This window comes from Rhinatrema bivittatum, chromosome 8 (genome assembly GCF_901001135.1).
Source record: "Rhinatrema bivittatum chromosome 8, aRhiBiv1.1, whole genome shotgun sequence".
NCBI classification, from domain to species: domain Eukaryota; kingdom Metazoa; phylum Chordata; class Amphibia; order Gymnophiona; family Rhinatrematidae; genus Rhinatrema; species Rhinatrema bivittatum.
Window position 1 is genome coordinate 157,120,877 of NC_042622.1, and position 18,974 is coordinate 157,139,850.

Below are 18,974 nucleotides of genomic sequence, written 5' to 3' on the forward strand. Positions count from 1 at the left end.
GAGTCTCTGTAAGTAAGAAACTGTGTGTGAATGTCTGACATATGAGACACTACATGCGAGTCTCTGACATGTGAGAAAGTGTGTATGAGGGACTTCAAGCTGTCAGACTCTGTATGTCACAGTCTCCAACTGGTGAAAGAGTACATGTGAGGGATTCAGCCTGTGTGTGAGGTCTCTGAAAAATGAGACATTACATATGATAGTCTCTGACAAATTAGGCACTGTGTTTCAATAATGCATAAAATTCATTAAAATGACAGATTATCAAAATCAACCTATTCACTGTACACAGTAAATAAATACAAAGAGGTCTATAGTCAGTAGGCCAGTGAGCAGCAAAGTTATCAAGGTAAATTTATCTAGATAACTAGCCGAGTATTCAGTGGCGCAAGTCTCCCACTGAATATTTTTGGTTAAAGTTATCTGGGTATCTTTACCCAGATAACATTAGCCATCCCATTGAATATATACAGATAACTTTACACATAACTGGCTTTATTCAGAATATAGCTGGGTAAGAAAAATAAACAAGAAATCCTCTTTCAGGCCAACGGGCTCAAATCACCCCCCACAGCCTCTAAACCATTTAAAAAATAACAGTAAGGGCATATTATCCTCCCTCCTCTGTCCCCCAATCCCCAAAATAAATTGCAGTGCTAGGCATTCCTCCCCTCTCTGCCCCCAGTATTAAAATGTAATTCCTGGCTCCATTCTCCTTCTTATCCCACCCACCCAAAATCCCTCCCGCCCCATCCAGCGTTGGCCAGAGCAGTAGAGTCGTACCATTCTGGCCACGTCCAGTGTTACTCCGACTGCAGATTTACCCGTACACAAGTAAACCTGCTAAAATGTATGCAGTTGTTTTTGGGGAAAATTTACATGCATACTTTTTAAAAGCTAAAAGAATGCACATAAGTGCAAACCCCTCTCCCAACTCAGCCCCTAGGAACATTTCCTCTCATTCTGGGTAAACTTAATGTGCAAACAGAACTTATGTGCTTAGGTTTACCTATATATCAGATAGGCAGTTTCAATTTGAATATTACCCTCTCTAAGGGGGCGATTTTGAAAGTGTTACTTTCGCTAAAGCGCCTACATATGCACATACGTGGGCCACGCGTGAGCAACACAGATTTTAAAAGCTGCCATTTATGTGCGTATATGCGCATGTGCGAGCAAAAAATAAAGGCTTGGAAAAGGGCAGGGCATGGGCGTTCCAGGGCAGAGCCAACTGTTACGTGCGTAACTCCAGATTTTAAAACCGGAGGCCACGGCACGTGGTGGCTTGTTAGCCACGTAACTTTACTGCCGTTCCTGATGAGGAGAAAGTCTGCAGATCTGGAGTTTTGGGGCTTACAGGGCAGGATGAAGGTCCAGGTCAGCTGGGGGACGAGTGGGATGAAGGACCAGAGGAGTCTGGGTGACCTTGAGATTGACTGGTGGACTAATTGTAAAACCTGAGAATGTCCCTCGTGCGAGCATGTTTTAAAATCCGCTTACATACACGTGTTCAACCCAGCCAATTCCTATGAAAGGTACGCGAAGTCGTTTTGCTCGAGTAACCTCTTAAAATTAGGAGCATACTTGCGCTTGGTAGGTGTATTTTAAATCATACGCATTGAAGTGTGCACATGATTTAAAATTCAAGCGTTTCTCTGCTCGTGCGCTGATACGCTCATTTTAAAATTAGTCTGTGAATGTAGTTGCTGGAGGAAAGAAGGGGTGAGGGGGATATGAAGAAAATATTAAAATATTTGACAGGCTTCATTAAAGTATGGGAAGGTGAAATTTTCCATAGCAAAGACAATTTAAGGAGGAGAGGGTTATGATAAAAGGTTCCAGGGAGGAAGGCTCAGAGAAAATACTTTTTGTGTGTTTAAAAGTTTTATTGAGAAACAGAGAAAACAGGTTACAGATTCAATTATCCACCATATTTCCTTTAATATGGTGGATAATATGCTTATTAGTTTGACAGACCCTACGGTCACATCACCAGTAAGACCTGGCTGACCCTTTGAGTTAGTAAGAGTGCAGGTTAGTTGTGAGGGGGAGGCACTATTCAAATGCAGCCCCTCCCTTTGAGGGGTCTGGAATGGCCGTCCCCCTTGTGAGCCTATTTAGCAGCTCTCTACAGAGAGCTTGGGGGCAGTCCCTTTAGGTTTGCAAAACGTTAGGAGGTACAGAGGAGCTTTTGCCTTTGTTATTTTTCAGGCTCAATAAGTGGAAGAGGCTAACCCAGCCTGGGGATACTGACCAGGTTCGGGAGAGTTTTCCTTCCAGTCTACTCACTAGCTGGTTGGGATATCCCTTTGGGTTGTTTTCAGGCATTTGAGATTTTTCTTGGTAGGAGCTTCTCTGTACACCTGGGCCTTTCTTGGGATTGCGGAATCCTGTGTCTGGGATGCCCAGGGATAAGGCAGACCTACCCCTGAAGTGATGGTGACCCATTGTGAGGAGGAACTCCAGGGTTAATATTTTTTGGAGTTGAATAAAGCATTTTGTCAGAAGATCCAGGAGGAAGTTTTGGCTGCCCTTCCTTCCTATCTGAAGTAAAAGCTCTGCGTGTTTTAAGGGGAGCCTTCCCAAAAGGTATCCAGAAAGAAGAACTAAAGAGAATGTGTGAAAACTAAAGAGATCCAGTAGATCTGCTAACCATAAGTAACAGAAGTCAGACATCACTGGGGACACCCATCTGGTATTTTACCACCCTGGGGAAAGAGAGAGAAAACTTACTCTCTGTGCCATAGACTCTTTAACAATTTTTATCAGATTGGAAAGGCTTTTTTGACCAGTCTAAAGAAACCCTGCCCACCTGGAATCGCCATTTTTCATAATTCACAAGAGTGGATATTTCCCTGGCCCTGATATGTGAGTCCTCCACAGATAGAGGGAAGAGACTATAAGCAAATCAAGAGAATTCTGTGGTGCTGCAGTTTGAGTTATTGTGCCATTCATCATCAGTGTTTTAATAAATAGTAAAGACTTTAATTTTGGCCATTAAAACAGTGACTCCAGAGTTATTTCTTTTACACTCACTGCACCCACCCTAAGGACAAGTACCCTTCCCAAGGGAGCAAAAAGGATGAAAAGGAATGTGTAAAAAGGTCACCCCTGTCACATTGGGCAGTGGAAGTATATCTCCCCCTCTCCCCCACCTACAAAGGATCCGGCCCTGAGAGTAAGAGGGAATGTGAAAGAGCTAAGCCAGTGAGAGGTTCAGCCCCAAAGAGATACAAATTCTTTTATGCAACCCTCATGCAGGATAGGCGCACCGGGGTGGGGTTACATTAGAAATACTATTTATTGAGAGGGTGGTTGATGCCTGGAATAACTTACCAATTAGAAATAGTGGCAACCAAATACATGATTGAATTTAAATATACTTGGGACAGATACAGAGTGCAAATAAGGGCAGGTGGCAAGGATAAGATGCTAAGAGAAGAAATGAGGGAGAGCATTTGAGTGTTTACTCAGTCATATGGAACTTTAGAGGGCCAAAGGGGGAGAATATAAACCAACTAACAGAGAATGGCTATATGGCTGCTTTGGGCTTCCAAGAAGGTTGAGGTAATTGACGTGGAACAGTCATGGTTATAAATCCAACATCAGTGATCAAAGCGGGAGGAGGTACTAGATGGGGTAAGGTTGGAGAAGAGGGATGCTGGATGTTATAGACAGCAGCCTCACTAATTTTAGTTACCATTTGGATTATTATAAAGCCTGGTTCTAAATCATAGGAGGGGCCCTAAATTTTGGATTAAGTATGAAACTTGTCAGAATCAAAGAGGAAGATGGCAAGGCCTGGAAAGGCCTACCAGCAGAGATAGTAGATGCTAGTAGTGTAATGGGATGTAAACTTGGCTTGAGACAGATATGGAGATATGAACTTTAGCCAGACAAACTGTGGATTTTACATTTCCCACTGTTCTGACTACCTCAGACAGACTTAGGCTAACTATTTAGCCATATAAAAATTAATAAGTTAGAAGCATTTTGGAAATATTCTGGAGTGATATCAAGTTAGCTGAATAAACTTAACTGTCTAACTTTAGGGCTGTTCTCTGGCACAGCCAGAATTAGCCACATAAATTTATCCAGTTAACTAGAACTTTATCCTGCTATATTTAGCAGCACTCTTAATTGGAAGCAGATATGTACTGCAATACACTGCCCATGGCAATATTTCCCTGTAACACTCCTGTGTGGACTGCTATCATATACGCTACACTAGAGATGTGCTTCGGGTTGCTTTATCATGTCGGGCTTCGTTTCGCCCCCCCCCCCCCCGTGGGAATTTAGTTTTTCCCGCGGTTCAGGGTTTTTTTTTTTGGGGGCCCCGATTTTCGGGTTAGTGCGCACTAACAGGAATTAGTGCGCACTATTGGGAGTTAGCACGCACTAACCCAAAAATGAATTTTTTTTCGAAATTTCAGAAAAAATTCAATCGTTTTTCGGTTCCCGAACCATTCCGAATTAGGCAATTTCATTGAAATTGCCTAATTCGGGGGAAATGATTGCACATCCCTATGCTACACTGTGATATTCCCTCAGTTTGTAACTGTTTTAGGACATTTTAGCTGTTAGATTACACTGAAGTTCAGGTTCTTGGTAGTCTCATAAAGACAGTACGATCGCACATATTAATTGTGGAGGTCAATATACAAAGGCATTTAGACAGATAACTGTCAGTGCTGGAAGTATAAGCTGTCATCGTAAGCTGGTATAAAGTTATCTGGCTAACTTATTCCTAGATTCATCAAAAAGTGTTAATAACTCATTGATAACAAAAAGAGGTGTGTTTATGGAAATTTTTTAATTACCGCTTTGCTTTGGTAGTATTACATGGTGCAGTAAACTTAGCACACCCTTCCATAACCCCTATTTTTAACATCTTGCCCTAAGGAGAGAGAGAGAGAGAGAGAGACTATCTACAAGGTTAGTACAGCAATGCTAGAAACACCTGGGATCGCTGTCTACCATGATCCTTGGTTCAAAAACAGGGTGAGCATTCAGGTACTGGCTGGGTAGGAGGGCTTTGGGCAGGGTGGAGGTGTTGGGGGGGGGGGAAGGAGCCAGTATATTTGTGTAATATTTACAAGGGAGGGAAGGGGGAGGGTTGGAGTCCTGTTGACAAAAACTGATATATCTTTTAATTTAGAGGCCTTTGAGGAGGGTCCTGGCCAGGGTTCTCCTATTTATAGTAGTGAGATGGGAAGTGGGCCAGGAGGCCTGCGGAAAAGTTTGTATTTTCTATTACAGGATCACTACTTAACCGGATATCTTTTGAAGATACCTGGTTAAGTGACAGGTTATCCAGCCACACGAGGTTGGATAACTTTATACCTAACTGGACATATTTAAAATTTGCTTTGTTAGGTTTAAATTTATCCAGCCACAGGTGGCTGGATAATTTTAATAAGGCACAGTCAGTTTATCCCACTGAATATCCAGGATAAGCTATCTGGATAACTTTAGACTTGTAACTTGTCCTGTAACTGGCTTACTGAATATTGACTTCTATATATTTTATCTTTAGGACAAGAAGTGGCAGACACATGGTACAAAGAAGAGACGAATTATGACTTTTCCAACCCTGACTACCAAGCAAACACTGGTAGGTGTATCTCACATCTTCAGGGCAAAGCTTCCAAACGTTCATGCTTTCATAACTGGAACCCAGTATCTGAAACGCACTGGCAGATCTCAGTAATCTGTCATACACCTCTTGCACACTTTTATACCTGGAGGTGGGTATCAGTTTAGGGGGTTCAAACGGAGATTAGACAACAGAGGATACATTTGTCACAGGCTATTTAACTTAACAAGATGTCACCCTGGCTTCATTGACTATTGGAAATGGAAAGGAGATGGCAGGCAATGGACACCTACACATATCCTGTTTGTTTGTTTGTTTGTTTGTTTATTTATTTATTTGCCATTTTTGCATATCAACATTTGTTTAGTAACCTCACATCGGTTTACAGTCAACAAAAAATTGCAGCAGTGCTAAATAACAGGAGGTTAGCACAAGTGCATTACAAATAATGAATAAACCAAGTAAAGAGGGGGGGGGGAAAGGTGCAAAAAGATACAATAAGTGAATAGAGATACAAGGAATAATGCTATATAGTGGGACATAGATAAATAATTGTAAAATACTTTAAGTGAATAGCGATACAAAGCAAATTGCCATATAGTGGAACTCTGATAAATAATTGAATAATCCAAAGGCAAATAGAGATACAAAGCAAATTGCCATATAGTGGAACTCGAATGAATAAATGTGAGAAAGATTCTAGAGCAGTGGGGATCTTATGAATACTCCATAGAGAAACAGTTGCGGGCATGCTGGTAAGAAGAAAGTGTGTATATTATGTTTCTTATATACCTACTGGCTACCACTGATGGAGACAAGATGACAGGCTGTAGGGACCTTTGGCTTGACTTGTTATGGCAGTTCCTCTATTCTTTTTGGATTTGATTCAGGTTTTCATCATAGAGGTCTAGGAAGTTGGGCACTTCAGCAGGATCTGAACTTTTTCTGGGCAATTTTAGTTTTCCTTCTTTTGTGTGTATGTTTTTCAATTGAGTTTTTCAGTGGATGTTTTTTCAGGATCAGTTGTTCAGACAACTGCAGCCTAGAAACCAGAAGAGTGTAAATCAACCACACCCTGCTAATAACAAGAGAGAGACTATGAAGGGATAAGAAAAGCAAGTTTGCTTACCGTAAATGATGTTTTCCATAGATAGCAGGATGAATTAGTCATGATCTGTAGATGGCATCCTTTGGCGGCACTGAACAGATCTGTCTCTCCAAGCTAGTAGAGCTATGAGCTCTACTGAGCACGTGTGTGAGCTCCATCACAGGTGTTACATCAGAGTCTCCTCAATCTGTTTCAAAGCTAAAAGCATAGGCAGTCTGCTATCCAGGGAGAAGGGCAGGCATCTCATGGCTAATTCAGTCTGCTATCTATCAAAAACACCATTTGCGTTACGTAAACTTGCTTTTTCCCTCTATAAGCAGGGTTGAATTAGCCATGATCTGTGGGGAGTCCCAAGCTGAGGGTTGCAGTGTAACATATCTGGATAAGCAAGCCAGAATGCACTGTTGGGAGAAGACTATTTAGAAACTGTATGATGCAAGATTGCTTGTCCTATTACACTATCCTTGGATGTTAAGGCTAGATAGTAGAGGGAAGTAAATGTATGAACAGATGACTAGGTAGTTGCTTTACATATGTCCTCTATGAGATGTGCAATGGAGGAAGCCATTGCTCGTACCTGGAGAGCCCTAAATGGATTGGTGAGATCAATTTCTGCTGCTCTGTAGCAGTATTGCATGTAACTGGTTATCTAAGTTGATAGTGTTCTTTTAGCTACAAGTGCACTCAATTTGTTGGGATCATATGAGATGAACAGTTGTGATGCTTTTCTGAGGGATTGTGTTCAACTGCAACAGAGCTGAAAAAACATTTACTGAAAAACTCAACTGAAAAACACACATACACACACACAAAAGAAGGAAAACTAAAATTGTCCAGAAAAAGTTGAACGCGGTCCCACAGAAAAGTGTCACAACTGTTCATCTCATATGATCCCAACAAATTGAGTGCACTTGTAACATCTTTTCACCGTCATGTATATGAGGCTTTGGAAAGAAAGTTAGGAGAACTATTGGTTGGTTCAAGTGAAAAGCAGATATAAGAGAAGTGGAGCCTTATGCTTAGGTGAGGTTGCCTCAGGAGCAAACCTTCAGGCCCACACTTACAACAGGCATGTGTACTCTAGAATGGTACTGGTCAAGAGCTTCAACTTTACCAACCTCTTTCTCCACAGGTTAAGCCCTTGGATTCTGAGGGGTGACATGACTTAGGTGGAGGTCCCACAGTGTATGGAGAGAGTCCAAGAGATGTACCAGAGAAAGACCAGGGATTAGGGTAGGCAGCGAGCAATCAGGTCCAGGTCCAGTAAAGGGGTCAGAGGTAAACAGCAAGCAAAAATAATCAAGGTCCAGGCAAAGGACAATGGCAGGCAGAAAGTGAATCGTAGTCGAGATCTAGGAAAAGGTCAATCCAGGTAGTCAGTCCGAGGAGAAAGCAGGAGCAAGGCAAAGAGGACTGGATAGACAGGGGAGGCTGGACAAACAAGGCAAAGCAGGCTGGATGAAATGAGGCAAGGCAGGCTGGATAAATAAGACAAGGCAGGGCAGGCTGGACTGGGACTGGTTGAGAGAGCTGACGAGATGAGACAAGGCAAGGCAAGGCTGGAGAGACAAGGCAAACAAGAACACTGGCAATACATACTGCGAAGGCAGGAGATCTGTTGCTGAGGCAAACCACTGGTGTCATGGCTGGGTTTAAATATCCAGCTGTATGACATCATCAAGAGGCACCCGAGGATTGCTTTCCCACCACAGGGCCTTTATGACTCAATATATCGTCCTTGTGCGCCTAGAGTGTAGCACAGTATTCAGGATAGGGGAAGCTGGTGGTGCCTATGCTGCATGAGTTGGTCAGCAGTGTCCTTGGTGGGCAGCAGTGTCTTAGAGTGAGTGTGGTTGGTCACAGGGCTATCCTATGACAGGCCAAACGTAACAGCAGAAACCACTTTTAGTAACTTTTGGATGTGTCCTGTGAGAACTATAATGAAATAATTGCATATAAGGAGGGTAGTGAATTAGAGCTTGCAGTTCGCTCACTCTTCATGTAGAAATGACTGCTACTAGAAAAAATACCTTCCATTGTAAGTATTTCAGCACTGCAGTTTCTAGGGATTCAAAAGGAGCATTCATTAGTAAGGTGAGAAAAATGTTGATGTCTGAAGGCACCGGTGGTTTTCAAACCAGTAGATGTAGATGTAGAAGTCACTTCATGAATTTGGAGACTAGGGAATGCATGGAAGTAGGTGCTCCATTTTCTGGTGAATGATAAGCTGCAATGGCACTGAGAAGCATGCGTACCGATATAGTTTCCAAACTAGATTGGGAGAGATGATGCAGATAAGACACTAAGGGGTAGATTTTAAAATCCCTGCGCGCGTAAATCCTCCCGGATTTACGCGCGCAGGGCATTCGCGCGCCGGCGTGCCTATTTTGCATATAAGGAGGGTAGTGAATTAGAGCTTGCAGTTCGCTCACTCTTCATGTAGAAATGACTGCTACTAGAAAAAATACCTTCCATTGTAAGTACGGCTACGCGCGTATCTTATAAAATCTGGTGTACTTTTGTTCGCGCCGATGGCGCGAACAAAAGTACACGCGCGCGTATGTTTTGAAGATCTACCTCTAAACGTCAAGTTTTGCCATTGATTGGGTTTAAGTTGTGCGAAGTATGCCAGTTTGAGTAATATTTCCACTTGAAAAAATAACTGCATCTCGTGGATGGCTTCCTCGCTGAGAGGAGGACATTCTGAATTGGGTCTGGTAGAGACTATAGAGATAGAACCAAGCATTCAACATCTATGCTCTCAGATCCAGCGTTGGCAGTGTCGGGTGTAATAAGATGCTGTCATCTTGGGTTAGTAAGGCAGGACTTACTCCCAGTCTCATGGGAGGTTTGATGGAGAATTGTACTGGATAGGCATACCACAGTTGCCTGGGCCATGCTGGTTTGATTAGAATCATCTTGGCTCAGTATCACATGAATTTCTAAACAGTCATCTCTATAAGTGGTATTGGAGGAAAAGGGTACACGAGGCCTCTGACCCAGAGAATTAGGAAGGCATATGGAGCTTCACTTAGATCACTGGGTCAAATGGAACAGAATCAATTTAGTTTTCTGTTTTGTTCCATTACAAAGAGATCTCTACATGGCTGTCCCCACAGCCCGAAGAAGTGATTGGCTGTGGATTGTGTCAGGGATCATTTGTGTGGGCGGAATATTCTGAGTCTGTCTGCCACAGTGTTTGCTATGCCAGGTAAGTATGTTGCTTGCAGTGTTGATTTGTTCTGTATTGCCCAGTGCCATATGTGTAGGGCTTTCTGACACAGGACCCATGATCCTGTTCCTCCTTGTTTATTGATATAAAACATTGCTACTTGATTGTCCATTTGAATCATTATGTGTTTTCCTCGAAGGATGTGGTAGAATGCTATCAGTGAATTTCACATCACCTTGAGTTCCAGTAAGTTGATTTGCAATTGCCTTTTTGAGCTAACTAGACACCTTGTGTCTTATATTGTCCAGTGTAGGCTCCTCAACCAATGGCGGTGGCATCAGTTACTAGTATTACTTGATGCGGGACTGGTTGAAGGGTCCCATTTGAAGGTGACATATATGTAAGTGTGTTAATGGGACTACATAAATAGCCGCTGCTATGTATTCTAAGAATACCAGAATGCCGAGACCCATTGTCCAGGGTGTTTTCAATAATGTTTTGCAATTTTGCAGAGCACTTGACTCTGTCTGAAGGGAGGAACGCTCTTGCTAGTGTGGTATCTATTACAGCGCCAATAAATCTTATGTGAAGTTAGTTCATGGTTAAGGTTTGGCATATTTCTCATACTCATCAAAGACTCTTAAAATAAAACATCGCGTCATGCCGTCTGCGTACGTCCTTTCACGTGCCTCACGGGTAATGTTTATGTAGCACTTTGAGCTGTAATCTCGCTTCGAGCACAAATCACGATCTTGGCATTTCAGACACTCGAATCATGGTATAAATATATTGAATATTGAAATTACAAAAATCAACATACAGCCCCTGAGGCAGCCCCGGTGGGGCAAAACTCGGCCTGAGTCGGGCAAAAGTATGAATCTTGTGTCTCCATTCAAATAAAGCATTTTTGGACAACTTCCGGTGTCTAATCCACTATTTGCTCATACTCATCAAAGACTCTTAAAATAAAACTCTCTAAAATATGTGATTAAATTTCTCTGAAGTAGCCAGATTTTAAGAGTCTGATTAATTCATTCAGTTAGGCCAGACGCATCTGTCTGTATGGGCAATGCAAATGTAGTTTAATCCCTAGTGCTTTACCCACTTTTTGTATCATCTGTCCAACAAAAAGGGTACCTCAGTCACTTTCAATAACTTCAGGAATTCCAAAATAGGTATACGTTCCTTTAACGGTTTTTTTGCAACCTTCTCTGCATCAGCCTTAGCTGTAGGAAATGCCTTGGCCCACCCACTAATCATGCAGACTACCATGAGAATAAATTTCCATTGTAACACCTGTGTCATTACAATAAAACTAATTTGCATTCTTATAAATGGGCCCCAAGGAGCAGTCAGATATGAGGGTGCAACTCACAATGTTTTCCCTATATTGTGGATTATACAAGTAGAACTCCTATTAACCACACTTTGCACTATAGGCCCCAACTTAGGAGCCCCCCAATGAGAGAGGATTTCTTTCATTACACCTGGCTTACTAGAATGAGAATGGACATGTACTACCCTAGGCAAGAAAGGCAACACTTTAGAAGGGGCCCCTCCATAAGCCATCAGGTGCTTTGGTGCATCCTTGTTTCAGCCATAAATGCATGCTCTGGAGCAGCACCATGTGGTAAGGTACGGAGTTAAGCAAAAGTCACTTGCTCAGGTATCTGTGAAGAAAGCAAAATAATTATATTTGTGTCATGAGGTAAGATCTGATCTGCTCTACGTGCTGCTGCATCAGCAAGGGCATTGCCTTTTGCTTCAATGCAGCAAAATCTAAAATCCATAATCTGAAAAAATATACTGAACCTGGAAAGGAGCTGTGGAATGTTTAATATAGTACCCAATCTGATGTTAGTGAATGAGAACCCAGTGATATTTGAAACCCAAATAAATGACTGTAGGAATGCTAAGTTGTAATTTACTCTTAGATTCTTTGAGCCCCGCTGTAGCTGCAATTGGGTTGTGTCTGTAACTGCTGTGCGTGAAACTGAGCACAAAAGAAGGTCATCAGTGTATTGTAACAAAACAGATTGACATGGAAATACAAATGACTCCAAAACCATGTGTAGGCCTTATAAAAGAATAGGTGAATGCACAAATCCCCGGGGCAGTCTGGTCCAGGTAAACCTTTGACCTTCAAATGAGAATGCAAATAGCGTGACTTGGGGGGCAATTTCAATAGCAAAGCCTATAGAGCATAAATCTACCACTGTAAACACCTGGGCTTCAGGTGGGGTCATAGACAGGAGAGTGTAAGGATCAGGTACTATGGGAGCGCTAGGTGGAACCACATCATTAATCCAGCGTAAATCCTGTACAAACCTGTACTTGTCAGAATGAGGTTTTAACCCAGGTAATATAGGTATATTGCAAGGAATTGAGTCTGCAGGTGACAGTTTTATTAAAACCTCTTGAGCCAGTAGATCCCTTATCACTGGCCGAATCCCCTCAACAGCCTTAGGTTTTAAGGTAAACTGTGGTTTCCATGGCAACCTTTTGGCTGGATTAACTGAAATCACAACAGGATCAATATGTAAATTCCCTACATCATCACTTCCTTTAGCCCACAAGCTGTCAGGCACTGTGAAAGATATAAATCAGGGGGACACATACATATTGATGAAACTGGCCCCATAAAAGCTAAAGGGGCTGTATCCAAAACTGACTGTACCATACAAAAATTTTCTTCTGGGAAGGTAAGAAAAATCCCGCGGGTAGCGGGCCCATCTCTGATATTGACGTGTACCCCTGGGCAACGACACAGCTGTAGAGGAGTTCCAGCAAGCGCCGAGGCAGGTGAGAGGTGTCCGATTGCAGGCTGATGGATATAGACCTTGACCACTGTCGCACCTGTACGCAGTAGAGAGACACAGACAATGCAATGTTTGGTCTCATGAGTGGTCCTCCAACTATTCCTAGCCCTTTCGGACCTGCCGCATGGAACAGCAACTGCGACAGGGCGAATGGTGGTCGAAGGGTGAAGACATCAGACAAAGACGAAAGGAATGAGACAACACTCAAAATATGTGAGGGCATCACGGAGACGAAGTTGCTTGAAGAATTAAAAAGGATGACTCAAGGTACATGAGGATTTCACAAAGAGTCACAAGGTCACTCACCCTGAATAGGTACTGCCATGAGACGCGCCCTACACAACCGATGAGGGCTGGTTGCGGGCCACGCTGGCCGGCGCGCCCTACACAGCCCGACATGGCTGGTTGCGGACCACGGAAGTGGTTCCCCAAACAGGTAGAGAAAAAGAAAAAGAGGGATTCAACGATGACTCAGATGAGGCCTGAACTGGAGCATGCCTTGCACGGCCAATAAAGACAAGGCAAGAGAATGCCAAGGTGCAGGTTAGGAAAGTCCATCATGGAGCAGGACGAAAGGATGAGATGACATCTGAAGACAAAGAAGGTCTGGATACGTGAAGACGTGAGACCATGGACAATGAAGACAGATATGGAATTCCAACGAAGAACATAAGCCTTGAGAAGCTGGATGGCAGAGAAGTCCTAGGGAGGACTGGCTCATTGTGAAGGCAAGGCTGGAATGAAGATTGAGGCTTTCTACACTGCAGAAGAGGCGGATCCAACGACGACATTAGAGGTGGACCTCCTCCCCGCTGTTCCTCCAAATACTGAAGAGAGAGCTGGCCTCACCCCCCAGGAGGAACAGGAAGCAGAGCAGAACCCTGGACAACAGCCCTGCTGCGATGCTGAAGCCTGTAGAAGAAGAAGCAGGCCTCAGGACAGGCCCTGGGATGGACGGCAGCTTCCCTGCCACAAAGGATGAACCAAAGGCGGCTTCCTGCTGCAGGAAAGACCAGGGATGCAGGCCCTCCTCCCCCGGAAGACCCAAGGCAAGATGGTGGCCTCTGGGCCACATGGGGACGCCAGTTGGCAGCCTCCCAACCACAAGGGAATTAGAAATGCGGTTCCTGCCGCGAGGTGAAGAGCAGGGACAGGCTGCAGGGGCTGCAGTAGCGCGGCTCCTGCCACGTGAGAAGTGCATCCGTGGCTCTGGGCCGCGAAGGAAACGCTCAAAGGGGGAAAAGGTGGAGAAGCTGCCCAAAAAGGGCAGATCGCAACAGTAGGAAGATGACAGTAAAAAGGCATGTGAGGTTTGCATAAAACCTATCTGTACAGGTACAGCACTGGACAGAGGGAGGGTCTCTAATTACTAGTCACACCCACAACCTTTACCCTCTCAACTAATAATGGAATTACTGGTGCAGATTACATTCGCAAAGTAGAACAAGACACAGTATCCACAAGGCATTTAACAGATTTTCCAGAGACTGACATGACAATCGTAGGTTCAGATTGAAGAGCAGAAGATAGAGTAAGAGCAGAAAACTTCCTGACAGTCTTCACTCACCCCTAGTAGGCATATGTAGGGTGACTATATAGCTCCATGTTTTTTTCCCTTGACAAGGAGTTATTTGGTCACTCCCTTGTCAAGGGAAAAAAACGGGAACCAGCTCCTGGTTCACCCCAATGCATACAGTGAGACATAGTTCTGTTTTTCTTACGGAAATCAATAGAGAAATCAGAACTACATTTCTATGAATGCAATGGGGTAAAACCAGGACTGGATTGTCTTGTCCCTCTTGACATGGAGGTTAATGGTCACCCTAGGCATATGGCATTTTCACTGTATCAGGGCTTTATGGTTTGGCTGCTAGTGACAGTGTAGAATGACTCTGTTCCATTGGAAGTGGGCGGGGGGGGAGGGGGAGGAGGAAGAGGTATCAAATAAGGACAGTCTCTTTTCCAGTGTCCAATTTCATGACAGTAATTGCAAGGGAGAGGACCCCGGCAATCCCGCCCCTTCCTCTGAATCCCCCTCTACCCCTTCTTCTGTCACCTTCACATGAGCATTTTCAAACTGATTTATTTGTAAAGCCAACAATTTATCATCTTGCAGGCTCTTAGCTGACATCATTTGCTCATAGCATGTTAAGGCAATTGCACAAACTTTTGACAGAGTTTCTGTTGTCCACGTGATGCATGAATTTTTTACTTTCTCTCTCAATTTAGAATTAAGCCCCATAAGGAAATAATTTGTCAAAGCAGCCTGGTTAGCTTCTTTTCCAGGATCATCAGTTCCTGAGTGTGCTACAAACACTTCCATTAATCTGTTCAAATACTCAGCTGGCTCTTATGTAGTTAACATTTTACACATTCTTAGACCAGTCTGTCTTAGGAAGAAAAATTTCTAAAGCTGCTTTAAGTAAATCCTCAACTTGATTGTAACTGGGGCTTGTTGGATTCATTGGGAGATCTACCCCTGAGGGCCAGGTAGCTTTTTCAATTAACCAGGCAGGCACATCGCATGGCAAAACTAATGTCAGTAGCATAATGTCGGAGCATATGCCTGAATAATACTTTCAGTCTTGTCCAACCATTTTTTCGGGTCTTTTCTAAAATTAGGTAATGAGCTTTTAATTACCAATAAATCAGTACGTGACCAGGGGATATAAACTGTTTGTACACCATTAATAGCAGCTGCAGTTGCACTTGGCACCTCATGCAAAGGATACATGCCTTCTTGTTCCCCCTTAAACGATCTTTGCCTTTGTTTAAGTGTTTTCTCCCTAAGAGAATTGTGCTTACAATCAGGAAATTTACTACACCATTTTTCAAGTCCCAGATGTGGAGATAACACCATTTCAACTAAAGAAGTATTCAAGCTATTTAAAGCTTGGCTCAGTGTCTCAGCTTCTGGACTTAATACTTAAATGAGGACAAGTCCAGCTGCCTGACTTGGCTGCGTCTGACTGTGGAGTGGCTCCTTGTGAATCTGAACTACTCTGGCCAGAGGTCTGATACGTAGCCCAACCTGGAGGAGTATAATCAAGGTCTTCTGACATATCTCTTAGGGGCAAATCATGATTCTTTACAGAAGCTGATGATGGCTTACAGTATCCCCCCAGATAACTTGGATCTTCTAATATATCTCCCTCAACTCTCTCAATAGGCTTAGATATAGTCTTTAATTGCTTAACAACTTACAATCAGGCCGATTCAGTACGATGCGCTATTATTACCCCTTATATAGTAAGGGGTAATAATAGCGCATGGAAAACGCACGTCCAATTCCCCCCCGAAACTAATAGCGCCCTCAACATGCAAATGCATTTTGATGAGCCTATTAGTCCCGCGTGATACAGAAAGTAAAATGTGCAGCCAAGCCGCACATTTTACTCTCAGAAATTAACGCCTGCCCAAAGGCAGGAGTTAATTTGGCCGGCACCAGGAAAGTATACAGAAAAGCAGAAAAAACTGCTTTTTTGTACACCCTCCGACTTAATATCATAGCGATATTAAGTCGGAGGCCCCAAAAATTAAAAAAAAATTAAAAATCTGCCAGCTGCCTGCGGGTTGGAAAACGGATGCTCAATTTTGCCAGCGTCCGTTTTCTGAACCCATGGCTGTCAGTGGGTTCGACAACCGATGCCGGTAAAATTAATCGTCGGCTGTTAAACCTGCTGACAGCTGCCGCTTCTGCCAATAAGGAGGCGCTAGAGACATGCTAGTGTCCCTAGTGCCTCCTTTTTACTGCGGGCCCTCATTTGCATACAGAATCGCATGCCCAGGAGAGTGGCCTGGGCATGCGTTGGGAGAGCGGGCGCTCACCTCAGAGCGCCGGCTCTCCTACGCATTTTACTGAATCAACCCGAATGAAACTGTAGAATATCATAGCAGTGGATGTTCATCCCCCACTACTTTGGACTTATATGTTTTTGTTCTTAACTTATTTAATCGGACTTTCATAAAATCTAAAGTCTTTTTTATTTTCTGCAAAGTATCTTTCAATCCTGCATTAATTGATTTTTGCTTACATAAATATGCTTTCTGCCACCACATCTAAAACAGACCAACTTCATCCAGTGAAATAGACTTTAATATCCACTTTAAATATTCAATTTTATCCCAGTCAAAACTGCCATCCACTGGAAATTGCAATTTAGGATTATCCTTAGTTTGTAAATACCATTTCTTTAAATACTTTACAGTTTCAGGCTTGAATTTTTCTCACATGAGAGGGCATGTGTGGCTGTGGGAGAGGCAAAGATGAGCCTCTCCCCATTGTAAAAAGTTAAATCAACAGACGTGACTCTTATTCATATCTGCAAGAACTCAAAAGCAATCACACAGCATTCCTAAAGTTTTATGCCACGGGGTGCTGTCTCTGCTCTCCTCTCTTCTTCATTTGACTTCTCAGCCACATTACATATGCAAACATATAAATCAAAGCAATAAAAAGAAGAAATAAAATAACCACAAAAGCAGTATCAATCTTCTTCCATCCATGACGGAACAACTAAAAAAGACCTCTACCCCTTAAATACCTCACCTTAATCAAATATCAGCCTCTAACTGATTGCCTCCCCCCCCCCCCCCCCCACACACACACACACCATTACTGGGGGGAGGAACAAGATGGCCAAGAGAAGAGGATGCTGAGATTTGCTGTCTGATGGGATTGCCTATATTTTCTTTCTAAATAGCTCCCAAAAGAAAAGGGAAGGTTAGAGTTTTCCCCTCTGAGTGTACTCAGCTCCCTGGCCAGTAAACGATTACATCTTTCGCTTCTCCGATTGTTGCTTCGTCCAGAGGCCAGATCTCTGTTGCTGGGTCCGATGAAGGAGTATTGGCTCAGCTGGAAGAGGAGGTTTCCCTCAGCCCCCAGCCATAAGACTTTCTGCCATCAGTCAGACGCAACTCCTCCCGGGAAGCTGCACCGACGCAGGAGAATGTCATCTCCTGCAGGGGATGGGCTGAGGAGGTATCACTGTCTGCTTGATCTCTGCAGGAATTGGAAGCAACTCAAAGTAGTGCAGAGAAAGCTTGCCGAGTGCTGGAAGCTCTGTTGGGTGGTTCACCTGCTATGGCTGCTGTATCTTCTAGGGAAACCTTTCTTGCTGGTGAGTTCACGCAATTCCTTAATAAACCGGCAGAAGTGGACTTTGGATTCCTCATGGGATATGATGGCCAAGATTGGCCAGATTCTTTGTGTTTCTGCAAGGAAAATGGATTCCCTTGCCTTAAAATTTGAGCCCCAGATTTCTAGGCTTGAGTCACAAGTTCAGGAGCATGTGGAACAACTAACTGAGATTACAAATGACATGGGGAAATGCAGGGGTTCAAATTGCTTTTTTGCATGAACAAGGAGCAATGTCTCAATGGACTGAAGCATTGGAGAATTCTGCTAAAAGGCTTAATCTTCGTATTTTGAACTTTTCTAAAATTATTGGTGAATTATCCTGGTTTACCCTTAGAAAATATTTAGTAGAAATCCTACATTTGGCTCCAGAGATGCTCCCTTCACTGAATAAGTTGGGTTTTTTACCTTCTTCTCCCCAGTCTAACGCAGTTTTTGGTCAAGATGCTCCTGTAGTTTCTTCTTTAAATTTAACGGGCCTCCTGGAAATGACTGGTCCAGAAACAATTGAAAGAACTACTTTATTAGTTTCTTTGTTTTCTGAAGCTGATTTAAGTAAAGAAATGGTAGCATATTTCCAAAATCTAAATGTGGATTTTCTGGGACAAAAATTGAGATTTTTTCCTAATCTCTCACGGCTGGCACAGCAAAGAAGGAAGGCTTTCTTGGCTCTCAGAAAGGATACCTTGTCTTTAGGAGCCTCATTTATTTTACGTTATCCTTGTAAATATTTTGTCAAATATCATTCAGAGAGTTTTCCTTTTTTTTCCTTCAGATCAAATGAAATCCTTTATTGAGGCTCGCAAGATGTTAACATCTTCTCCTACTCCCTTAGGGAACCAGTGAATTCTTATAATTGATATAGCAGAATGTATCTTGCTAGTGTCTTTGCCTTTATATGTCTTCATAGTCTCCTGTATTTCTCTCCTCCCCCGTTTTTAATTTCTTTTTTTGTAGGGGATTGTTTTTTTGGGTAAAATGTTCTTATTTTTCTTCCTGTTTTTGTGCTATTATCAATCCTCTTGTTTCTCTTACAAAGATTTTATGCCTTGTTAATTGAAATATAATTAAAAATAAAGTTTAAAAAAAAACCCACCCCGGAATCATCCAGTTACTAAGGGTGTAAACAAGGATACCCAGGT

At 43.0% G+C, this 18,974-nt stretch overlaps 1 protein-coding gene across 3 annotated transcripts in view; it reads left to right on the forward strand.

The window, feature by feature from the left end:
• LOC115097266 overlaps positions 1–18,974 on the forward strand; it is a 199,237-nt gene that overhangs the window by 157,468 nt on the left and 22,795 nt on the right. For all 3 annotated transcript variants that reach the window (XM_029612932.1, XM_029612934.1, XM_029612933.1), the window contains exon 13: positions 5,537–5,614. In XM_029612932.1, the coding sequence (XP_029468792.1) occupies positions 5,537–5,614 (78 nt within the window). The remainder of the gene's footprint in view (positions 1–5,536; positions 5,615–18,974) is intronic.